This window comes from Protopterus annectens, chromosome 2.part1 (assembly GCF_019279795.1).
Source record: "Protopterus annectens isolate FY-2018-M chromosome 2.part1, PAN1.0, whole genome shotgun sequence".
NCBI lineage: Eukaryota > Metazoa > Chordata > Ceratodontiformes > Protopteridae > Protopterus > Protopterus annectens.
Window position 1 is genome coordinate 1,378,385,924 of NC_056729.1, and position 27,406 is coordinate 1,378,413,329.

The 27,406-nt window shown below is 36.8% G+C and overlaps 1 protein-coding gene across 13 annotated transcripts in view; it reads left to right on the forward strand.

The window, feature by feature from the left end:
- The window catches only part of OTOF (otoferlin), a 2,911,272-nt gene that overhangs the window by 1,881,560 nt on the left and 1,002,306 nt on the right, over window positions 1-27,406 (forward strand). For all 13 annotated transcript variants that reach the window (XM_044062838.1, XM_044062837.1, XM_044062844.1 and 10 more), the window contains exon 6: window positions 13,025-13,095. In XM_044062838.1, coding sequence (XP_043918773.1) covers window positions 13,025-13,095 — 71 coding nt within the window. The remainder of the gene's footprint in view (window positions 1-13,024; window positions 13,096-27,406) is intronic.

Sequence of the window (27,406 nt, forward strand, 5' to 3'; positions counted from 1 at the left end):
TATCCCTAAAAAGGCTGGAAGATTATATATAGCACTTCAGACACTTGAATAGCCTTTTTCCTATTCCACATCTGATTAGGCAGCTGTTTCCTTATCAAAGCTGTCTACTGCTGATTATTTTGGTGAATGCTATCCTATTTCTTTTTTCAGGCTGGGAAAGCACTGCATTTGATAAACTTGGGGCCAGAGTTTTTTCTTCTGTTATTTTATCCTTCAGCAGATGGAATTAACAGGCTTATGTGTTTTAAAAAAAGAAATACATTTTTACTGGCTTCTTTTGAGAACACATGAAAGTTACCTATTAATCTTCTTTCTTTAGAAGTTAAACTTTCATTGCGCACCTTATTGTCTCTGTTACTCATGTAACCAAACACACTTTAAGATGCTCTTATGAGTCTGCTAGTGCTATATCCAGAGCTACTGCTTCTGCTTTCGTTGTGAAAAATATTGGTTGGTTACGTTCTCAAACCTTTCCATCAGATATTAAAGTTGTTGTAACTGGCCTTTATGCTGCTGCTGCTGTGGTCCTAAATATTTGTTGCTAGAGGGATATTATTTCCTTTTCAGGACCTTTTTCAGAATATATCCAGCAGTCATAACAAGGGTCAAACAGACAGTTTATTAAAAAAGGCAGTAGCATAAGGGCTCAAAGAAGAAAGGGGAGCCCCCAATGCCAGAGACAGACCAAAGAGTCTGTTTGCCCTCTGCAGCACCTTCCCCCCCCCCAAGCAATCCCTGTAATCTATCCTTCAGTGTAGGCCTTTTCTTCCCCAATGGCAATATGTTTTCTCAGACAGATGGCTTCTGAGAATATTCCCACAGTAATTCAGATGACAGTAGGTGTCCCCTGCCTTTTTTCTAGGGTTCCCTCATCATACAGTAAACTAACATTGTTCTTTCCTCCACTTTTGGAACTAGCATAATCTCAGGTGATCATAGTATTTCTGCTCCGAGGTCTGAAACAAAAAGGTTTTTATACAAGAATTGTTGATTGCCTGGTACCAAAGAAAGAAGCATCTTGGAGAATCATATTAGATCTTCCCTTGTTACCCCAGTTACAGTCCTCAGTTTCACTGTAATGTTAGATTTAAAAGATGATTATCATTTCATTCTAAATTACACGTTTTTATTTAAGATTTTATGTGTCTGTCTTACTCCATGGGCAATCCTTTGCCCCAAGGGTATTTACAAAGTGTCATTCACATATTTCCATTTATAGACATAGTTCTTAATTGCAGGCTTTTCTCCCAAATATTAGGATTCTTTGACATGCATCAGAGATCCTTTTAAATCTGGAAGTTTCAGATGAACTTCCTGAAACCATCTTTCTTTCTGCTCACAAACTACTTTTTCTGGGAAGTATTTTTTCAATGCATCCATATGAAGAGAATGTACCTTGGGATAGGGTAGGCCTGTACAAAGAAAACAAACTTCTTTATCTTTTCCAGCTAGACACTGTTTTCCACCTAGGAATATCTCAAGATTCTGGTTTCATGATCTCTGTGATTATCATGATCCTTTGGGCCCAACTTTACATGAGCAAATTCCAGTGGTATTCTGGTCAGTCTGGCCTCAACATGAGCATCCTTTATCTTTTGAGATTCCAGTGTTGAGATTTGTAAGAAGGGAGTTATAACGATGACTGAACCAAGTATCTCTCAATCCTGCCCTCCACTTCTCCCTTCATCTTCTTTCTCAGTTTGCCAGAATTGATGCTTCAGAATTTCTTTGGGGGGCTATATCAGAATTGGCTGAAATTGCAAGATCTGTGGAACAAGAAGGACAAACAAAAATTGCACACATTATAAAGAGATGTTGGCAACTGTCAATGCTCTTTAGCCCTTAATCATCTCTGATCCTCAGGACCTCTGTAGGTTAGCACACCTTAACACCTTTGCAGAATTGTCATAATTGTCTGAGGGGCAACATCTCAGCTCATTTGACTCTTCAGGCTTCATGCATTCAGAGCAAGACATTACAACATAAAAACCGATAAGGACCAGGACAGATCCTCATCAGTGTAGGGAACTGCTCTAAGGGTCTTCCAGAAATGGATCCAACTTGGAGAATACCTCAAATAGTTCTGTCTGCAACCTTTGAAAACAGACAGTTAAAGAAATTCTGCTTCAGAATTCTATGCAATGGGCCTGGAGTAATACATGTCAATTGTCCAGATTTAGAATTAGAATGTACAAATTTTTGCCTCATATTATCAATTCGTTACTCATAAAATTTGTAATTGTTTGGCAAATCTTTAAGGATTAAAGTCACTAAATAATCATAGACATTTTAGTTTCAGGCTTCATATCCTTCAGAAAATTTATGTTAGCACAACACCTTTTATTCTAGCACCTTTCTAAGTTAATATGAGGAATATTTAAAATCTGTCCCTATTTTTGGATATTTGTACCCCTGTTCATTTTGGATTTGTCCAGATTTCTTGTGCTAAGAGGTTAAGCAGTATCCCTGGAAAGCAGATGTTTTCTCATTTCCCTGAACAGCAATGTTCTTCTGTGCCCTCCTACCCTTTCCACTCATGCCAAACATTTTTGTAAAAATTTCAGAGGGATTCCACAGAGATAGTGGTGGTAACTATCTTCTGACCAAAACATCTGTGGTTCTCCATTAATTTGATATAGGCCATGGGCATTTGTCATTGATTCCCCACTTTCTGGATTTACATAAAACAGGGGTGGTTTGATACACACCAACCAGTTTATTCTTCAATTTACTGCCTGGACTAAAGGTTTTGAGGTCTTTTAGGCACCATTTTTTTCTGAAGATGTGCAGCAACTACTAAAGAAGGCAAAATACCTGCTACTAGAAAATCAGATGTGGGTAAGTGCAAAATATATTCTAGTTGATGCCATACTAAGAACCAGGACCTTTGAAGACCAGTTGCCTCTGATTCTAGATTACTTGAATTATTGTCCTCTGGCCAGCATTACACTTCTATTAAGTTTCATCTTTTCTCCATTTCTCCTCATCTTCCCTTCTACTCGTTTTAAATGCAGTTTTTGAAGGGGTTGTACTTTTCCATCCTCCTTTAAAACAAGTGGCTTTTCCATAGGATCTTTGTATAAAAAAACTGACACATTTTCTTTTGAACCAGCCCATTAGGCTATGTTGAGATTCCTAATTGCAAAACTTTTAATTTGATGCTTGTTCCTTTTGAACTACCTAATTAGGTTATTTGATATTCTTATTTGGAAAATTGTGTTTCTCTTTGCTCTTATTTCTGCAAGAAAACTGAGTTACAAGCTCCTATGGTGAGACAACTCTATCTCATTTTTCATATGCACAGGGTTTCTAGAGAGCAAATCCTTATTCTATGCCTCAGAGTTTACCTTTATCCAAATCTATTGTTCTCCCTGTATTTTTCCTGAACCTTACTACAAGGGAGAAATAATTATTCTTAGTTTGGATACCAACAGGCAGCACAGACATTACTTGAATATCATAAACTCCATCAGAATGTCTCATTAGGTGTTGGTTCCTGTGAAGGCAAAATAAACGACTACCAGTGTCAAAGCACATCATTTGTAACGGTTGTCCCATGCTATTTCTTCCGCTGTTATCACAATAGCAATTCACTTCCAGGAAGGGTTAGCCCCCACTTTGCCAGGGCCATGGCTTCTTCTGTAGCTTTTTTTGGAAAGGGGTGACTGCATAGGCTTTCTAAGGGCAGCAACTTGGTCCTCCTTTGTCCTTTTACAAACCACTGTGTATATATATATATATATATATATATATATATATATATATATATATATATATATATATATGTATATGTATATGTGTGTGTGTGTGTGTGTGTGTGTGTGTATATATATATATATGTGTATATGTATATATATATATATATATATATATATATATATATATATACATACACTGGATTCCTTTTCCAAGTCCTAAATTAGCTTCTCTAGGACCACGTACCAGGGGTTCCAGAATTCATAAATATTTCCCTCTTTCTTATTTTTCTAAGCTATGGTAGCCTACTCATATAGCTTAAGTTACTGCAACATTGATCCAGTGTTGGACATAGTGCAACTCTAAGTGGAACTTAGCATAGAAGTAGATGTTCTAATTGGTCACTGTTGAATTAGCCATCCCCTACCACTACTCCCCTTCTAATGCCTTAACTCTTTTGCCAGGGTGTGGATGTAAATACTTCTCTTATGTATGATTTCACATACAGTTATATGTTTTAATATTTTCATCCTACTATTTACCTATCAGAGCCCTATCCTACCTTCTTGAGGAAAGACAATTCTGAGGCTTTTTGTTGCACTAACTGCCTTTTATATGGAGCTTTTCTTGAGTTCCTGACAGAGTGCAAGGCACCTTTACACTTTGAAAATATCTCTGGTTGGTCATATCCTAAGGCTACTGCAACAGTGATCAATTAGAACATCTACTGTTATGGTAAGTTCCACTTATACAACTGTATTTTCTTGTGTTTACATTTTGATCCTTACTTGTTAACACCATAGCACTTATTAATTTTTTGACTGTATTGCGGTGTTGTTTGGAATTTAATTGATCTAATCAGATATCTATATCTTTTTGTAACATTTTACTTGAAATCTAGAAAACTTAACTTTACTTAATTTAGACAATGTCTAAAATCCCAGAATCAGATTATGACATTTTTAGAACATATCAGTTTTCATATACTCTTGCACTGCTTCCAGATTTTCTAAAACATATATTCTCAAATATTGTCACAGTCTTCTTCAATTAAACCATTAAAAACACTGTGAGACTCTTCCTACGTATAAAATTAATGTGTTGTCCTAATATACAGCATAAAAACACACTAGGTCTCCTCATCAAAATGAATGTATCAGCAGTAATTTGATCTGATTACAGTAGTCCCTACACACACACACACACACACACACACACACACACACACACACACACACACATACCTCTCAACCTCAGAGCAAGAAATCAGGACAAATCCATAATTAAAATGGGACAAAGGCCCAAAAATAGGGACAATTTTTAAACATTGCTCTTACAAACTTAGAAAGTTGATAGAATAACTGGTTTTGCATTAGCATGAATTTAAGGATATATAAAGTCTGAAACTCAAATGTCTGTCATTATTTTCTAACTTCAGTCTTTAATAATTTAACGCTAATTTGCTCGAAAACCACAATTTTATGAAAAACGGACCAAAAAATATGAGGCCAAAATCTGAACATTCTGTGAAAATCTGTATAGGTGAGAGATATAACACACACACATGCATATATGGAGTATGGAAAGTTTCGCTATGCTTAATATTTCACCACTGATTTGTAGTCAAATTAGTGATTTCATTAATTTATTTATTTCACATTTATGATGATAATTCAAATAAAAAAGAAAGGAACAAAATGAAAGAATGAACACCTCAGCATCAGTATTTTAAAATCACAGCATCCTCAGATGTGTTTAGGTCTCCCCAGAAGTAGACTATTAGCCCCGAAAAGGAGGTGAGCCTTATCATTTGAAAAACACTGTTTCAAAACAAATAATCAGCTAAGAACATCAGTCACATCCTAAGTAGTACTGTCAGCTACTCTGTTGTTATATTGTGAAGAATATACATGTCCCACTGTGGAGAATAATGCATTCTTTTAGTACTTTCTTGATTTCCATAGGTTCTTCAAAATACTTCCTTAGGTAAAGACAGCACATTATCCCGCTAGCAGCATCCAATTCAAGCCATATCATGAAGGTTACTGGGTCCCTGTCTTATCTCAGTACTTGGAGAATTGTGGCACAAATTTTTGTGTAAGTTCTGGAATAACTTATGCAATACATAACGTACAATCTAGGACAGACTGGGTCCTACTTATGGCACAGTGCAGTGTTATTTTGAAACAGATAATAAGTGTATAAAAGGGTAGTAAAGAAACAGACATATAATGGATGGGTGCTGTGCAGTGTGCCTTCTGTATGGAGTTTGTATGACCTCCCAGTATTCATATGGGTTTTCTCCTGGTGCTCCTGTTTCCTCCCACATTGCAAAGTAAGGTAGATCAGTGACTCTTTAATTGCTCATTGGTTTAAATGCATGCATATGGAATACAGAAGAAAGATTTGTCAGCGTACTTCCATTTTCACCAAAGACACTAAGCAAATCCCCTTTGCCTTGAAAACTTCTAGATTTCTAGATTTGAACCATCAACACCATTACTAATGTTGACTTCCCTAGTCCACTGAGCCACACAACCTGCCAGGCTATAATCTCAGTGAGTAGCAGTGGTTGTCAACATGATCCCTCTAGGAGATGGATAGGACGTGTAAGAGAGTGAGGGATTAGTAATACATGTATGATAAGTTTGTTTACTTGCTTAATCCTCAGCACTTTATAGAACAACATTAAATAATACATACCTATTAAACAAGTGATATTTAAATCAAATAAAATATGAATCCATTAAGACATTGGTGTACAACAGTCAACCCAGAGTCAGATTTGTGTAAGATCAACTGACAGATGGATCCATCCATGTCTACAGACCAGTGTAAGTCAGGCAGAAGTTTGAAAATGCTGATTCAAGAATAAATATAAATTAATTTAAAAGAAAATGCATTTGATCATTTAAAACATGCTAAAAAAGTAGAACACTCTGACATTTCGCCTGCTAAAAAGGAATGTTCTCTCCTATCCTAAGCATCCCAGATAGAAGCCCAAAAGGATGTTTAACATCCAACAACAGATGCTTACCATGGATGAAAAACAATTCATAAATTACAATCAAAATCAGATCCCTTGCACTGTCCAAAACTCCAGGCAATAAAATATACTCTTTTACTCCTCTCCAGTAAAATCTGCATTAGTCCAGGGAGACAGGCCAGGAAATAAAACAGCCAGGCTGCAATCCATTTATCTATAACCTGTATGCAACAATTTTTCATTAATCAAAAGTTGCATTAATCCACTGTTGGATGTTTTTAAAAAGATTACAAGATTAGATTATTTCACAATTCAACATCAGTAGAGAGATTATTGTTTGAATCTCAAAGCAAAATGTAACCAGAACAAAGATCATACTCAGTCCTTTAGTAGCCAGCTGATGTGTTGGAACGACCATTTTGTTCAGGTTGGTTCATTTAGAATTATTCATCATAACACTCCTGTACTACTATTGTTTTTGATGATGATGATAATGATGCATTCCTCAAATTTGTTCCAAGAATCTTATGTTACAAGCAAAAGAATAATGCATCACATGTGGTATATCATTTCACCCTGGATGAGAAAAGCCTTTCTTACTAACATTATACATTTCAGCAAATGTACTGTACGTTAGCATGCAATACAGACTTAGAACTACAAACAGATTATAATGAACTACTTTGCTTAAACATACAATAGATAAGCTAAAACATTTGATGTGCCAGCAGGTTACCCAATACCTGTGTTATTTATCTGCATTAATGTTTAAATAAGAAAATACAATAGTATGCAGTACTGGGAGATGTCATGTGACGTGGAGAATAATAACACATAAATACACAAAAGCAAGGTAATGCAGTATATTCAGGGACTGGTTAGGCTTCATAGGGCACCAGACATCTGGAACATGTTCTGATTAGAACAAAAGAAATGACAAGCAGGGTCACTAAAGTCATACATTAGTTGAAATTATTTTTTAAAAAATGTTATTTAACTGTTCTCACTTTACGGTAGAAAACCCTATTCTCCCAGGTATGCCTGTTATATGAAGTTGTATTTGTGGCATTTGATGGGAATCAAACAAAAAGACAACTGTTTTATCACTTTATAAAATTAACTCTCTAATTTAGCCTAGGATTATATTGTGTTTTGCCCACATTATACCTTGTTCAGCTTTTTTATCGATCACTTCTTGACCAGTTATTCTTCTTATTATAAAAAAACTTTACAAAATTCACATTATTATTTAATAAATTAATCAGAAATCATCCATAGACCATGAAGGTATTCCCTTCTATACATGTTCTGCTCCATGATCTACTGCATTTAGAAAATAAGAATTTGTCATATTGTACCTTGCCTTTCAGAAGATGTGAAGTCCCTGTTTGTGATGACGTTTGTAAAGTAGTATCCTGTGAGTTACAGCCATAATGAAGAAGTAAAAATTATCATTCTGCATATTTCTAATAGCATCAATATTTCTTACAGTATGTAATCTCATAAGAAAATATATAGCACCAGCAGACTAAGAAAGACACAAACACTAATAAAAGTGCCAGTTATCTACATTTATCCCCCCCTCTCTCTCTCTCTATACATATATATATATATATATATATATATATATATATGAATATATTACCTAAATGACATGTGTGGATGAAAGCAAGTAATTATGGTTCCTTATTTCTAATTAAAATAACTAAACTCTGTATGACAAACATATGTTGTCACAGCCTGTTGTTCCAGCAGTACCTGAAGAGGGGTGGAGCTACAGCTTGGTTTCAGAAGGTTCTTTGCCAGCTTCTCAGGTTCTCTGCACCTGTTTCATTATTCATAGATATATCATTTCACAGCTGCCCAGCTCTCCTCCTCACAACACATTTTACTGTTTCTTTTATGTTTACTTTTGCTGCCTTGAGTTTTCTTCTAAAAAAGACAGCAAAATAAAGGAATGTAACTCAGTTTATGACTGAAAAACTACAACACGTTTGCTGTTTTGGTAATATTTTATTTCATGGTCATTGGAACATGAAGTTGGACTGCAGATAACATATTAATCTTTCTTAAGGTATGTAATTCCAGTTACAAAATACTTTATTTTGTGTAGAGTATGTATCCTATCCAGTACAAACTTCTTCTGGAATAGTGTAATATTAAGCAACAGCTAAATCTGACAACATTTTTTAATGTTGAGATTTTAGCATTTAGCATATTTCTTGTTCTTCAGATATTTTCAGTTCAGTGTGATAAACGTAATTGTACTTCTTATGTTTCCATTCTAAACAATGTGGTATATTTTCTATATTATTTCTATTTACCTTCTTTGCTTACAAATTGAGAATACACAAGTAACTTTACAAAATAATTTAAAATTAGTGTGAGCTTTGTTTTTGTCCTCTGTGTACTATATATGAAACATATTTCACTTGCAAAATATTGATAAATACATCCCACATAAAATTCTAACAGCATAAGAACATTAATGTTGTGTCTGCATTGTATAAATGTAAACATGCCCTAATTTTGTATAGCTGATGAGAAGAGGCAATGTGGTAAAAATATATAAATAATATACCATAATTTTTATAGATGTTATGTCAAAATTTGATTGTTAATTTAGTTGTTTATGATAAACTGTGATGTTTGACAAGTGACACATGCAAATAAAATGATTGCAATAAATAAATGGTATTATTACTTCATTATACAAGTTAGCCACATTTAAGTATATCTGTTATGTAAGATATGTTTTGCTTAAAAAACAGACAGTTCAGATGAATTTCCTCTTAAGTGCTGTAGTCGGAACCAATTGTCTTGCACAATTTTTATGTGAATGTAATATATGTATATGTGTATATGTATGTATATATATATATATATATATATATATATATATATATATATATATATATCAAACTGTTGTACTACAAGTGCTTGAGTGCTTGAGTTCTTGAATCCCAAGCACTCAAAGACACTGCCTTGAAGCCAGGGATTCATGCTTCTTGTAGCTTGTGTAGATTGCCACTCATGCTCAAATGCAAATATGAGTTTGACAGTCATCTACCACACATTACTTGAGTGCACTGTTCAAGGTTAAGTGAAGACTTCAGGATTTTTAGGGCTAGGGAGTGAATGGGGACCTTTAGAGTAAGGGAGCAAGGACTCTGGTTAGGAATGAGGTGGAGTTTCAATGTTAGATTTTTGGGCTTGGTAGGGCTATACAGCTTTACAGGGCTGGATGTTGGGATTGCTAAGTTGTTATGGTAGATCAGTGTAGTGGGAGATAGAGCACTTGCTTTTCTGAGCAAGTGGCAGAGAAGAATTTTTCCATGTGCCACAAGCATGCATATATAAATATATATATATATATATATATATATATATATATATATATATATATATATATATATATGTGTGTGTGTGATGGTGTGTGTGTGTGTATTATATATATAGATGGATCTACTTCAGAAGATCGACTTAACAGAAAGTCGAACTTCATATAGTCAAAAGCATATGATCAACTTTCTGAAAATTTGAATGACAGAAAACAACAAAAATCTACATTTTTGCAGGGGACCTACATGGGGGGTATATCCCCCACACCCCCTGCATATAATAAATACTCCAATTCTCAGACTGCACTACAGTGGGGAAAAGGGTAAATTCCCTAATCCCCACTGTACAGTGATCTCCAAACAAAAGCTTCCACATGTCATATAGTCAATCATATGGTCAACCATATGAAGTGCAACTTTATATTTAGTCAAAATTCTGAAGGGGATCTATATATATATATATATATATATATATATATATATATATATATATATATATATATATATACACACACACACACACACACACACACAAACACATATATGTGTGTGCTCCTGTTTTTGTGCCTATTTTTGAGCTGTACATTTAATAACAAAGAAAAATATTGCTTTTAAAATAGAAAATATATTCTGTACTTTATCAAACATCTGCTTATAGTGTATTAGTTATAAGTTATATGCACTTTTATGTAGTACCAGTAACTTTCTCAGCAATAAAATAATTCTCCTCACCAGACTGTTAAGAAAATTAATCATGCAGGAAATAGAAACAAATTTATTTTGGGTAGCTAGTTCCACAAGACTTAAAAAGATGAATACAATTATATGTTTATAAAGTACTTTATCTGTGCATTACAGTAATTATTATGTAGGCTATGGATGAAACCTATTAAGTTTCTGTGTAAACATTGCATTGATAGTTCAGCAACATTTATATGTAAATACATCATATGAACAGTTCAGTGTAGAATAATTATTATTTGCACTAATAAAACTGTTTATTATCATTTCAGACATTTAGCTATACATAAATAAATGAAATAACTGACATTAGACAGTAATTTTGCTTAATTAAGTGAAATATATTCAAAGTTTGGTGAAAATACTAAGCCTATACAATACAATAAGATTTCTACTTGTAATTCCTTGAAAGATTTTCAAAAAATATCTTATAATAAATCACATTATACAACTTTTCATGTTTCTTTACTTATTCTTATTTGCTCCTTTTTGACTGGAAGTCCCACTTGGTCAATGGCTTATTTTCAGGAGAGATTCTGGTGCGTGATTGTTTTCACAAGAACAAAAGTGTTGCTACATGAATCATTAAAATAGATTTAGTAGAAATAGTCCCCTCAGCTGAAGATCACTGTCCCTAAAAAAAGGAAAATGGAAAATATAGCATGTTGAAAAGCATAGTTTTCTTAGGAGTTTGTGCATTTTTTGGTGGGAGAAAATGCATTTTTGACATTATGTGCAGTAACTTTAGAGTTAAATATAAAATGTCGGTGGATACTAAGGCACAACTCCTCAATGGGTCATTTTTGTTATTGTTTTTAAAGGGAGTTTTCTCATATCTACTTTTGTTCTCTTTACATTTTGTAAAGTCAGGGTCAATGAATTTCAGTTTGGTAAAATGATCGCATTTTTTAAAAAATACCATTTTTTAGGCACATACCTCTCAACCTGCAGACATTGAAAATAGGAGCAAGAGCACTTGAAAAGTAATGGCATTTAGCCAAAAATCTGGAAATCCGATTAGCATAAAATCTGAATACCAAATACATAACTCCTCCTGCTTCCAGAAGGAATGTGTGATACTGCTTGGAAACACATGTATAAAACCAGAGAGTAACAAAAATAATTAAAAAATATAAGCAAATTGTCAAATAGAAGGTATAAACTGTGTAGAAATTAACTGTATTACAAAATTCTACTGCACAACATCATTTATTTTTGTTTGAAAAAAACAGATGTAGGACGTGTCTTCTTTCTTTACGTTATTGGTTTCATTTGTATGTTGGTCATGTAGTGTGATTTTTTTGGTGTACTATAAAGTTTCAAAAATCACGCCTGATGAGGGGGATTCAGTAAATTTTGTGAAGGGGTAAATCAAGCCTAAAAATAGGAAATGCCTACAAAAATAAGAACATTGTGTACAAGGATAAATCAGGCATGCAAATAGCAGTGTTCCTCTAAAACAGGGACAGCTGACAGGCCTTCTTAAGCACTTACATTATTGAAGTATAAATTAAATATACTTGTTGTCTAACATGTTTATCATTTTAGATGTATAGTATTGAGTCTTATACACTACCATTTATTCAGATTATTTTCTATTTAATGTTAGAATTATTTTACTATTACATATGCAATTATTATATCGTCTTTATAATCAGACCTATTTTAGATGATGTGTTTCTGTTAAACCCTTATCCACTTAAATAATTTTGAACATGCAGTACATTTGTCTAAGAATATGGCTTAGGCATGAGGCTTGCTGACCTGAACATGATGTTGCTTTTGAATGTGAATATTATTTTATTGTTTACACAGTTAAGATACCATCTCTACTGGCATCATAGGATGTCTGTGCTGTTTAAACTGAACATGCTATGAACTATAAACAGTAGAGTTGCATACATACACACACACACACACACACACACACACACACACACACACACACACACACACACACACACACACACACATACACACACACAGTCTAGACTTGATTTCAGTTGAAATAAGGTATGTATGAGGTCTTACAGGCACAGCATGAGGAATAAGGCCTTGTTATCTGCTTGTTGTATTTACTTGTCAGTGTATGTATACAGCACCATTAAGGGTTCAGTAGTATAGACTGTATTTTAACCATCCTTTTGTCTGCAAATGTCTACATGTTTATTGTTACATTCTGTAACATCAAGTTTCAATGCAAATTAATACTGTGCAGCATTTGAATCCTTGAAATGATTTTCTTTCCTTCTTCCCATAGAGCAGGAAAAGGAGTTTTTTCAGCCATGAAACTTAGTAAGACACGTCCACCTAAAGAAGACAAAAATAAAGGTAACACACTTTTTTTAACTGTTTGCAATCAAACCAGTTCTTGCATCAGGCATCGTATCCCAAAGTTAAGTAATAAGTAACAGGTCGAATTACATGACTTCAAATTCTAAGAAAGCCAGCAAGGCGTGAATATCTAAACTGTTGGGATTTAGCTTGACCTGGCACACTGAGTCATGTTTATGACATTAGTCTTCCCTTTACTCTTATTTCTACCTCCTTATACTTACCTTCAGAATGATTTCTGTATTATCTCCACTTCATCTTAAAGTTCCTAATGCCATATTTAACTACAATATAAACAAAATGTGGTTGTCCATGCATGTGTATTTATTTATGTAATTTATTATGTGCTTCTGAATTATATAGTTAATAAAATGGATCTTACACTAGTAGTTTTAGTCAACAGTATTCAAACTGTAGAAAAATGCAAGTTTTGTCTGCCACTCACCTCCTTAGAACTTCATAATTTTTAAAATCATTGATAACTTGCATATGGCATAGCTCACGTGTAAAACTAGCAACTTCAAGTACCTTTTTTGACTGTTGGATGGGCAAGTAAAGAGATACCTTAAATGAAACAGAGAAGACTATGTTAATAATAAAAATGATGGAACAACAAGTCTTTTCATGAGAGACAGATTTCTATATCTAACAGATGACTAAGTTTATCTTCAGTTCCTGAAATGTAGTTTGTTTTACAGGGGCTCAAACCTGTTGCTTGAGCATGCTTTTGCTTGTATATGTTTTCTTTGCTGTAACCTGTACAACTTGTATTTGCACAGTAGGTTTTTGTTTCCAAGACTGGCAGATCCCAGAGAACGAAGAAGTGTTTTACACATAATTAACATAGTATTTTTATAAAAGTGTATCAACCTCATAAAGAGAAAAATAAAGTAAACATAGGGTGGGGAAAATCTACTCACATAGAGAAACAAGGGGCTTGTCTTCCTACTAAATCACTGATGTTAATGCATGCACTCTGTGACTTTGCTTGAAACAACTTCTCAAGCAGTGTTGGTACAATTGTGCATGCACTAAATAAACAGCTTTTGAACAATACTGAATCATTTATAGCATGTCAAAGAGCAGGGAATTGATCAAATGTAGTAGGCCAAGTAATTATGATCAGAAGTTGAAAACAAAACATATTTTCAATCATATTTTCAATCATATATAAGTATTTTGGTTACTGCGGTGGTGGTGCTGCGGTAGAGTTGTCGCCTCACAGTAAGACGTTGTCCTGCTCGATTCTCAGCTAAAGCGTCTTCTGTGTGGAGAACATGCGTGAATGGGCATAACCTCATTGAAGGTTGTGCGTCAAGCTTGGCAAGTCGGTATATAAAAATCTACTGCCAATCATTAGCGGACCGGAGTTCCGCTGTGGTGACGCCTAACCAGGAAAAGCCGAAAGATACAACAATATAAGTATTTTGGTTGCACTACTGCCTTCTGTGACTGTAAGTAATTGATATTGTTTTTTTAACATACTCTGTTTCAAATTCATGCAGTCAGACATACTGATATAATTGTACTTTTCGACCAAGGCTTCTTCTTCCCACAGTGTTCTGTTATTCCCATAATATGATATTGCAGTGCATTTCCATTTCTTTAGGTGTTGTATCTAAATTAGCTCATAAACAAATACTCTGGATGAAAGCTTTAAGTGGGAGTCTGTGAACACAGGATCAGTTTTATTTTTAATAAATTCTTCAGATGTTTGGTAGTTGCAAGCTCAGAGACAGAGATGTATGGCCCTTTCTTTGTTTTAGACAGAAAAAGTGACAAAGGGAAGTTCCTCTTATAAATTATGTGACTGTCTTAATGGTAAATACTCCTCCTCCGCATGCTCATTGTCACAGATGTACGTGTTAAGTAACCTTTTATTTGTGCCTGTGTAGCCCACTAACTGCTTTCTGAATATAACTCAGGGAACAGAAGTTGTTGACACGGGTCATGTGATGTAGCGGACATTGCATCACACTCCAAAGGTACTGATGTGTGATTTTAAAGAAACCTACAATGTTCAACCGAGAGACTGCATAATTAGGTGCATGCATGAAAAGGAATACATGCAAAAAATGATTAAATTAAGATTTTTGACAAGAACACTGTATGGATCAGACAGACTAAGGAAAAAGAAAATCATTTAGTGCTCTAAAAAAAGAACTTGGTGTTTGCTCTTAGTTGTCTTTTTTAATTAACTAATGTCTTGACATAATGTGTAAACTTTCTAATTCCAAACCAAAAAGTGGCTAACCCATGAGTTAAAATCCCCTTTCTAACTCCAGGATAAATCCTGCCACTCATGGAAATCTAATTCCACTCCAGAAAACAGAGAATATATACAAATCTAACTAACCTGGCCAAAACAAGCCAGTAGAAAACACAAAAATCATTCCATGACACACCTCCAAAAACAGCCTTAAGTAGAGCCCTAGGATATTTTCGAAAGAATTCAATAACCTCACAGGACATAATCAGCCTCACACTTGTACAAGTACTTCCTTCAGCTTGTCTGCCAATGATTTACAGAGACACTTGGGTGACATCCTCAAATGTGTTGCAAACACCCCCAAGAATGTTCCTTCATCCCATCACAATTGTACCAACACTGCTTGAGAAGTTGTTTCAAGCAAAGTGATTTAATAGGAAGACACTAGATACCACGCAATTTTATTTTGTGAAAGGTAGATCATGCCTGCTGAACCTGGTTGACTTCTTTGAGTTTGTCACCAGAGCTGTGGATGAGGGCAAGACAGTTCACAAAGCCTACCTCGATTTGGCCAAGGCCTTTGATACCATTCCCCACTCAAGAATTATTGATAAACTCACCAAACTAGGCATCAACCCCTATATCACTAGGTCAGTTGCAAATTGGCTCACAGATAGAACCCACAGTGTGAAAGTAGCAGACTCCAAGTCAGACTGTCGACTAGTCACAAGTGGAGTCCCACAGGGATTGGTCCTGGGTCCTCTTCTGTTTGGCATCTACTTGTCAGAAGTCCAGGCCAACACGGAGGGACTATGGCTGACCAAGTTTGCAGATGACTGCAAGCTGGGAGAGATTATTAACTCCCCAAGTGATGTAGACATCCTACAGAAAAGCCTCACTGAGACCTGTGACTGGTGTCTAAATCATGGTCTTAAACTTCATGCCAAAAAATGCGCTGTCATCCCCTTTGTGAAAAACTCAGTTCACACTAATTTCCACATTGATGGGAGCCCACTAAACACTAAAAGTGTTAGAAAAGATCTGGGGACACAGGTTGACAGCAACCTCTCCTTTGACCACCACACTGCCAATGTGGTCAGAATGTCCTTCTACGTGGCACATCTCATTACCAAGGGTTTTGCATCCAAGAAGAAAGAGATCATCTCTCTCTATTCTTCCCTCATTACGCCAATCATTGAGTATAATGCCCCAATTGCATGTGCCTCACTAGACACATTCATCAGCTGAAAAGGCCACAAAAGTACCTCATGAAGAGGATCCTAGGCCTTAAACACATGTCCTACATGGACAGACTCAAAAACTCCAGCTATTCTCTGTCTCATGTCATTTACTAAGAGGCGATCTCTGCTTGACTTACAAAGCCATGTCTGGCCCAGCTCTGTTAGAAATGCTGCATCTAAAGTAATCCCAGTCCCTCCACACCACATGCTCCAGATACCTCAGCCTCATTACCATAAACAATAGAACATGCTGGAGGGACAGGTTCATAACCCAGATACTGCCCATGCTTTGGAATAGGCTTCCCATACATGTCAAGCAGAGCACCTCAATGGCCCTCTCCAAAAGAAATCTTGATGAGTGGATGGGAAATAGAAAGTTCACCCCCCAGGGATCACTCCAGTGGCTGTACTGGGAACTAATACTGGGTGGCACAATGCCAGGGCACTTCAATGGGCTAGGTTTGTAAAGACTCCAGGGTCATTAGCCTCATACACACCTTTGAATCTATGAACAATGTCAATGTTCATCTATTTTATTTCTGGCAGATCTGATCCAAAGACATTATCCCTTTACTGGAACAAATACAGCTGGAGGGTCCCACAGATACAGGGTTCATACACAACTGTCATGACTTCATTGTTGCACTCTTAAAGCACATGTTTAATTATTACTACCAAAACAAAGACTAATATATGGAACTCAATCACTGTAAAACCACTGCCCAAAAAAAACCAACAGATACTCCTATCACATTATCACCCCATTTCCATCCTCAAAACCCTGTGCACAATCTTTGCGAAAATTGCCTACCCTCAACTTACAGAATATATTGCTAAATATCACCTTCTTTCACAAAAACAACTTTGCTTCTAATCAGGGAAGAGCACAGCCTCAGCCATCTGGTCTGCAACTAATGAAATTCTCATGTAAGTGGATAAAGGTATGCTCTCTGTACAATTAGGATCATAGGATCACAGGATCATAGGAGGTTACTAGGCTATTGGCCCTGTGGCCCTTACAAGCCTAGCTAAGAGTTTATCCCCAAAAAAGAAACCTCAGTCAGCACCTGTCACCCCTGTCAATGAGGGACACAGGTGGAACACCTTGGACAAATTTGTGGTTTCTCATCCACTCATCAAGGTTGCACTTGAAGAGGGTCAGCCAGGTACTCTGTTTGACATGTATGGGAAGTCTATTTCAGAGATGGGGCACAGCCTTTGGGAGACAGACCTCTCTCCAGCAGATTTTATTGATGTTGCATATTAGATTTAAGCCTTTCGAGCAGGTAGTGCACAATGAGTTAGACTTACGGATATGGAACATCTCTAGTAGGATAGGGTCCAATATTACCTTGTAGGTGAGACACAGATCACCTCTGAACAATCTATATGATACTGAGTAGAGTGATAGTGATTTGAGCCTGTCTGCATAGGACAAGTGTTGGAGGTCATGGATTCTCTTTTTGAGACGTCACCAGAACCATTGACTTAGCCAATCATTCCTCTCTTATAAACCACCTTTCAGAACTAGGAATTAGCCCTGATGCTGTCCCTTGGTTTAGAAGTTATCTGAATAACCACCATTTCTCAGTGAACTATAACTCCTGTATCTCTCTCTCTCTCTCTCTCTCTCTCTTGTTTCCTCTCTGCTACTCAAAGGCGTACCACAGGGATCTATTCTCATCACCTTTGATTCTCTATATACATCAGTAAACATCCACTCAAACTTCTTTACCTTCCTCTTCTTCTTTATGCACGTGATGTGGTCCTCTACCACTCCAGCCACTCCCTAAGTACATTACAGAAAGATCTACAATCTGACTTCAGTTGCCTCAATGAGTGGATTACTACTAAAATCTTCATACTGAATGCATATGAAACTAAGTCTATGCTTTTTGGTACTAAACAAAAACTCAGCTAATCCAAAAAACTTTAATAACATATTATCATAGCAGCCATCCCTTAGAGCAAGTCTCCTCTTTCAAGTGTCTTTGTCTCAGGTTAGAACCTCCACTCAGCTTTAACCTGCATCTTGCTAATACATGTGGAAAAATAAATCAGCTACATTTTTGGGCATGAAAAAAATCCCCTTGGCTCCCACACTCCACCATCTTTACAATAGAGAAAAAACCCTACTCTCTCAACTCGAATTCAGCCTCCCTTTTATATCAACAGCCTCTACTAAAACCACCAGTATTCAAACTCTAAAAAACAAAATATGTAGATTTGTTGCACCCTCCCTAAGGAATGAAAACCACTGAGTCATACTTCTAAGTAAACCTGGCTCCCAGTTAACCAAAGGGCAGACCTGCGTCTTGGATCTCCATTGTTCAAGCTCCTACATGAACATACTCTCCCTCCTTTAACCTCAAAACTAATAAAACAACCCCCCTCCAACATACCTAAGAAACTTGAACCACTCAGGCCCTAAAACAAAAATCCTACAGTCCAAGCTGTATATTTTTTACCAGTCATTTCCTAGGCCCAAACTGAAGGGAGTCCTTCCTACCAGAAATTAAAGATTTATCATCTTATTCCAAGTTTCATTCTATACTAAAATCACATTTAGTTAAACAAGCAGAATACATTTGTTACCTCTTAGGTCACATCACTTCAGTCTACTTTAACTCTTCGATACTCTGACTTAGCTGCTATGATCCTCCTCTCCTTTTCACTTAATTTATTTTTCTTAAATGTTTTGAAACTTTTTTACACATTGGAAATTAATAGTTTGCATTTACTATGTATCCTACTACTTTATTATTGTACTTTTTTCCTGTCACTTATGTGTTATCATACTCTCTTCTATTTTATATAACTGGTCAATTTTTGACCCCAGGCTGAGACTGAAATTGGTCTATTGGTCAGTGCTGTAGCATGGTAAACAAATTCAAACAAATAAATAATTTACAGATGCACAAAAGGAGAAGTTTAGCCAGCTCATTCCAAGAACTGAGATACATAGTTGCTCAGTACGGGGGGGGGGGATAGTCAACTAACCCCAGGATTCAATAAACTCCGTGTAAGCTCCGCACAAAGCTTACATGGAGTTTACATTTGTGAGAGGTGGTGCAAGGCAAGTGGCAGCATGCAATGCATATTCATGCCATGCACCACATTTAAGCAAGGTTTCATGGCTGGCAACAGTGCTGCTGGCCAGGAAACCATGTAAGCAAACAAGGACGGCACTCCTGTTGAAATCAGAGTACCTACCATCCTCAAATCTGTGTGGAATGCCAAAATGCTCCCCAGTGTTTCACAGATAGCTGTCAATCTGTTAGTGCAACACATCTGCACAAAGGCCATCATAATGTGGGACAATTAACTAGAAATAAGGACATATTTGACGTAGATGTTGCATATAAGTGTGGTAGAATTAAACTCTAACATACCTCTCAACCTCTTAGACCAAGAAATCTGGAAAAAAGCCATAAATAATAATGGGGCAATGGCCCCAAAATAGGGACAGGTTCTAATAGGTTGTACAGTAGCACTGATTTTCTGAAAAGCATGAAGTTTGAAACTCAAATGTCTGTCATCAGTTTCTGACTCTAATCTGCAATGACATGCTAATGAATTGCCAGAAAAACAAAATGTTTTGAGGAAAAGATCAAAAATATGAGAGAAAAACTGGACATTCTGCACAAATCAGGACAGCTGAGTGGTATGGTATAATATCGACTCACATCAGTCCTGAGATCATCCCAGTGATATAGCAGAAAACCACAAATTTGATAAAGAGCACATCTAGACATCCTGAAAATATCTGGAGAGTTGAGAGATATGAACTCAAATGCATGTAATATTGACTCACATGAGTCCTGAGATCATCCCAGTGATATGGCAGAAAGCCACACATTTGATAAAAAACACATCTGGACATCCTGGAAATACCTGGACAGTTGAGAGATATAAATGCAAAGTATATGGTCCAAACACAGTACAGGGCAGTGTCTCTACAGTGCAGAGAAGTGTGATATCCCATTCCTGGTATTCTGTATTGAAGCTGTGTAAATGATCTGCAATGGGACATGGATTGCCATTTAAAATGAACACCCAGGGGCATGCGTTTATTGAATAGGGACACATAAATGAATTATAGGAATGAACATAGGGAAAGAGGACAGGCGAAACAATGTAATGTATGGCAGAGGAGGACATTTCAATGGAAGATGGTTGCAGCAGTAACATTAATCACTTATCTATATGGTACAGTAGGGACTGTACAGTGAAAATCTGTTTTATGTGACTGTCACACAAGCTGACATAACAATGGGGAGGACATGTGTGTGAGATAAGCATCCTTACATGAATTATGCAGAGGACCTCTGTCAGGGATCTGACATACAATTGGGGTAGGGTGCATATTGTGAAGCTGTGCAAACTAATAACCTGCCTGACAATCTCTCTATACACTACTCTCATATTTGGTCCCAAACCATACCTTCTTAACACTCTAACTTGTTCATCTTACTATCTCTCACCTCTTTTCTTACTTCTCCTACCATAACTAAAGCTCATATTTAACCACTGCCTTGCCTGCAGTCAGCTGCCTCTTGCCCCGCCTACCTCAACCTATTTTCTTCCCCTTTTTGCCCTCCCCTTCCCTTTCTACTCTGTTGTACTCCCATAAATACCCTGGGTCTAGTGGGGGCACTTCCTTTAGGACTTTCCTGGCGACTTGGGATAATACCTGGCTGCTCTCTGCTCCTGGCCCTGCGTCTACCTTTGTGGTATGTGCTTGTTTTTTTCTTTTTTTTAATGGTAAAAGTGTCTGCTGCTCATAAACTTGAATACTATTCTGTGTTTGATCATTTATATATCTGATTAATGGATTTAAATTAACTGTATTTGGCCCTGTTGCTGCCATCAGCATTTTCTATGCGTGTTTTGTGTTTTTTGTATGCCTTATTGGATGCTTTACTTGGTCTGTCTATTGGAGTACTATTGCTACAGTGGTTTTTCTATAAATAAGCCGTGTAACAGCACACAATCTGCTCCTAGGTATCACTACAGACATAGGTAGTTTCTCAGTTGATGCGACCAGTTCCCGCGAAGGAAATACTCTTGCCTATGCTGTAAATGTAGTTTCTCAGTTGATGCAACTAGTTCCCGCCAAATTAATATGCCCAGGTCTCCTGCCTATGCTGTAAGGGTACACCGCTAATGTGATACTTATTTAAGCTACTTTTTTTCTTTTGATTTAAGACAAATTCCCGCCAAGTAAATACGCCCAGGACTCTTACCCATATTGTAAGGGTATACTGCTAACTCAATCCTTAAGTAAGCTGCTTTCATTTCTTAAATTAAGCCGCTTAACAGCTAACAATTTGTGCTCCTAGGTCTGAATCCAAGCATAGTTAGTCGTAAAATAGTTGCGACTAGCTCCCGCCAAGATAATATACCCTGAAGTCATTGCCTATGTTTCCAGGGTATACTGTTACTGTAACCTTAAATTTGAAACAGCGGTCTACTGGTACCTGGAAATAGGCGCCGTGTCCATGCTTATTGCCCTTTGGGAACATCGCAGATGAATCTTGCCTATTGTCCGTAGGTTAAAGGCTGTGTGTATAAGGATTAAGGTATAATACGCTAAGGTGCTTACTTCTCGCCGTCCTTAGCCCATAATATCTATAATAAGTATTTGCGGCTGAATACTGCTCACATTGCTGCCGACCCTTGTACCAACCATTCAACTAATTAAGCCTTTTATCCTTATACGAATCAGGGCCAGAACCACCATTACTCCCTTAGTGGTTCCTGAAGACAAGGTTGGCGAAAGGTGCTCCATCTAGCATTTCTATACTGACTAAAACCCTTGTGTAAATCTAAAGCTTTCCTGTTGGATTGATTGTACGCCATAATCGGCTACATCCCCATTTTAACCTAGCTATCATAGACTTCTTTGTGCTGACTGTTTTAAATTTATTTTGTTTTTTTCTTTCTCTGCATAATACCCCTATTAATGGATCTTAAGTGGATATAGAACATTAGTAGCCATTTTAGCACACCCATTTCTGCTACTAAGTGCACAACTCTGCAATTTAGGTTTAATTCAGGACTCCTAACCACCTACACTTCCAGTTAATACAGCTACAACTCTAACCCCCCCTCCCTCCAACAGAGCCAATAGAAGGGGCTGACTACTGATAACTTATTATTGTAAAGTTGTCAAACTTAGCTGCTGGCAAGTGTTAATACATACTTCTAAACTCTGATGTAATTAGCTTTTCCAATGTATTGAATTAGAGCTGCATTGCCTTATTTACTTTATACAATTACTGTTTGATAACTATTGCTCTATAATTAGTTTCCCATTTGCTTCTGGCAAGGTTCTTATATGATTATTTTATGTGCTGCTGCCAAGCAGAACTGAATTTCAGCTTTATTTGTAACTGCAGCTACTACTTAATACTGACATAACAAGGGATACACGAGTGCTGCATTATATAATCTTGCATTGCTGATAACAAAGACTTATGTATTACTGATAACCAGTTTTTATGTCCCTGCACATGACTGTCAATCTTACTATGCATATGTTCTTTATTTTATAATTGTTTTTTTGAAAAGCTTAATTTGGATACTGCAAGAATTGTGTCAAGGTTTGATTATTGCTATGTTGAGAAGCTCTATTCTGTTGTATAATCTATTGTGTCTTATCCTCTATCTTATCTCTCTTGTCTCCTAAAGATACTCTACTCTTCCCAGGCTTCTAGTGCTAGTCAGCAGGAAGCTAGGAACCCTCTCCAAATATCGGCGGGTCACCTCACTGCTTAATACTTCTACAATCCCTTCTCAAGGAAAACAGAAAAGTATGTCTGCTGAATAAATCAAAAATAAGACTCTCTAGTGCCTGTACCAATTTTTACATGTCATACCCAGGCCTGAGCTGGGACAACCTGTAGCCAGTGCTTTTCCCCTTCTACATAACCTTTCACTAATCTCTTCCCTCCCACCTGAATAGACCCCCTTTTTTTCTTTTCCTTCTCATTCCCATGTTCTAATCTCTAATCTTCCATTGTTACTACCTCACAATCTAACTAGCTACACTAGACTTGATCACTAGGTGGTGCCCTAATTCCAGACTTTCTCTTCTCTTACCCACTTTTTTTCTTACATCACCCTCTTATCCCATTTCTTATATCCAGTACTCTCTGAAGTGCTATTAGCTGCCTCTCTTCCTAATTAATTCTATTTTACTGTCCACTGATACCTCCTCCATCCTCTCTCAATTTCTCTTCCCTTCCTTTATACCCCTGCCCATATATAGTCTACTGACACTTTCTAGGCCCTATTTCTTTTCCTTTCTATCACTAGAACTAGCCTAGCTGATTGTTTTTTTCATTAACTGTTTCTGTATTCTGTTGCTACCCGCTCCGTTCGCCCTGCGGGCTCACTCCGCTCCTCACCCTACCCCCAATTCCCACCCACCCCAGGGGTCCTACCTTTATACTTCCTAAACCACACCTCTTCCTGTTCCTGTGACTCTTCAACCACACCCCTTCCTCTTTCCATTACCTTCTAACCACACCTCTTATCTCTCACCTGTACTCTCTAATTATCCCCTGTGATATCACTTATTCTCTTCTTAACTCTCCTCTTTTCCTTTCTATCCTAATAACTCCCCTATTACCTCACTCCTCTAATTTCTATCCTCTCATTACTCTCCTCCTATCACATCTTACTCTAATCACTCTCTCATCTCCACCTAATATATTATTATTCATCTACCAAGAAAGTACAGATATCTATCCTTATAATGAAAACTCTACCCATCCCATGCTATATCACATTCCTAGTCACTCTCTCACTACTACCTCCTTTAATCCTTAGACATCTTATCACCTCAATTGAGAATCCACTTGACCCAAACCTAAACTATCCAAAAAAAAGTAACCACCTCTACATACACACCTGTACTTCTTAGTCATGCTAATATTACATCCTCATCTAATTACACACTTCCAAAATATCATAGAACTCTACATACAAAGTTTAACAATTCATCTGCCAAAAAATGTCTTTGCAAAGGATGGTGATATTCACCCTAACCCAGGCCCCCCAACAACTCCCATCTCTCTCCTCAACCCCAAAGAACACCTTCTCAAGCCCTTTCTAGACCATCTAACTCACTTTTAATTGCTCATCTTAATATACGCAGTATAAATAACAAAGTAACGCAACTCCAAGCTCTAACAGAAATATATTCCTTTGATATTCTCTGTTTAACAGAAACCTGGCTAAAACCTTCAACCAAAGATAATCAAATCATCCCACCTGGTTATAATATCCTGAGACTAGACAGTATTTCCAAGAAAGGTGGAGGGGTAGCTATCCTTTATAAATCTAGCTTACAATTAACTACTCATAACTTCAAACTACCTATAAACTCTAATGCTGAAATCCTAATCTCCAAACTTCTTCTTAACAATTCCAAATCCATCTATGTCATTTGTATATATCTACCTCCAGGAAATAACATAGCTACCATGGAAAATATACTCTGCTGGCTTTCCCAAAACCTACCCCAAGAAACCATTATTCTAGGTGATACAAATATTGACTGGACCTGCTTCTGTGGCAGCCTCCTCTCAAACCATATTAACCTTTATGGATATTCCCAAACCATCACCTCCCCTACCAGAATAAATAAATCTAACAGGAAATCAACCTTATTAGACTGGATCCTCATTAACCATCATCCTCACAACTATGACTCAGGAACCCTCCCTGATGACTTAAGTGACCACACTCTTACCTATATTATCAGACATAGTATCAATTTACCCTCCACAACATCAATTAAAAACATAAGGTGTAAAAAGAACTTTAACCCAGAACTTCTCCAGTTGGAACTAAGAGCATGCAACTGGTCACCCCTAAAAAACTACCTCTAGAGGAAGCTGTAAGTTACTTTAACTCCAACTTCCTTGCCATCCTCAACCATCATGCCCCAACCAGACTAGTTAGAACTATATCCAAACACGCTCCTTGGCTTACTAAGGAAACCAAACATAGAATCAATGTAAGAAACAAACATTGGGCAAAATGGAGAAAAACAAAAAACCCTATAGACCAACAAACATTTAGACAACTAAGAAATGAAACTAAGAAAGCTATAATAACTGACAAAAAAAACTACTACCTCCAATCCCAACAAGCCCATACAAATAAATCACAGAAATTTTGGCCTAGTATTAACCAACTACTCCACCCAGGACAATCCACTACTCCAAATCCTCTAAATTCAGAACACAAAACACCAATAATCATAGCCAATGACTTTAACAACTTTTTTACAGATGCTATACAAACATTAGCCAGTCAACTATCTCCTAACAACTTCACTCTACCTTCCAAACAACCAACCTTACCCCCTACATTTCATTTACAACCTGTCCCAACATCATATATTCTAACCCTTCTACAAAAACTAAAACCCTGCTCCCCCTCAGCAGACCAACTACCTGCTGAATTCTTACAACAATCAGCCAAAGCTATTGCCTATCCAATTTCTATCCTAATCAATAGGACTATTTCTGAAAGTTTTATTCCCAGTTTATGGAAAATATCCCATATAATTCCTCTTCACAAAGGAGGACAATCCACAGACCTCTCCAACTACCGCCCCATTGCCCTTCTCTCACCTCTGGCAAAGATCATGGAAAAATGCATCCACAAACAATTACTTGATCATCTAATGCATAATAACCTACTAACCAATTGTCAACATGGTTTTAGACCCTCACATAGCACTACAACTGCCCTTCTTTCCTTCACAGACTGTATTAACAATAACTGCAACCTTAACAAACTCTCTTCTGCCCTTTTCATTGACCTGTCTAAAGCATTCAACATGGTAAATCACCAAATTCTCATCACAATACTAAAATCCCTGTCACTAGATACATCCTCTATTAGGTGGTTCCAGTCCTATCTGGATAAAAGACAACAGGCCATACTATGGCACAAGTCTCTGTCTACTCATCTCCCTGTCAGCCTCGGAGTCCCCCAGGGTTCTATCCTTGGACCTCTACTTTTTTCCATATTCATCAACGATCTTCACCTTGCCATCCCCCAAGCAACATGCATACAATATGCAGATGACTCTACACTCATTTGCTCAGCCCCCTCCTCTTCTGAACTACTCTATCTGACCCAACAAATTTTCAATACAGTTGAGCAATGGTTCACACATAGATGCCTTCTCCTAAACCCCAAAAATACTAAACTCCTCCTCCTCTTCTCTCCTACCAAGAAATCCCCTCCACTGGATTTCTCAAGAAACTCTATCAATAATACCATTATATCTCCAGACCCATCCACAAAACTATTAGGAGTCACCAGTGACAATAATCTGAACTTTGACATCCATATTAACAATACTATAAAAACAGTCAATAAAAAGCTAGGCTCTCTCTATAGGATTAAATCCTTTCTCCTACCTTCAGCTCGAACCACAATAGCACACACTCATCTAATTTCTTCTCTACTCTATGCATCACCCATTTTTACTAACCTTTCAAAAAATAATCTCAACAAATTGGAAATGTCCTACAATAATATAGCTAGATTTGCAACTGGTAATCCTTTTAGAACCCATCACTGCCTTAATTTAAAACAGCTAGGTTGGCTTGAACTTCAAAATCTAATTAAATTCCATCAGCTAACTATAGCCCATAACACTCTTTACAAACCTTCAAAAACACCTATTCTCTCGACACTAATCACCCCCTATAAAAACCTAGAATCCTTAAGGTCTTCTCAGAAACTTCTAGTACATACCATTAAAACATATAACAAAGCTGGTGACTCCCTTTTCTCTAATATAGCTGGGAAAGCCTGGAACCTCCTT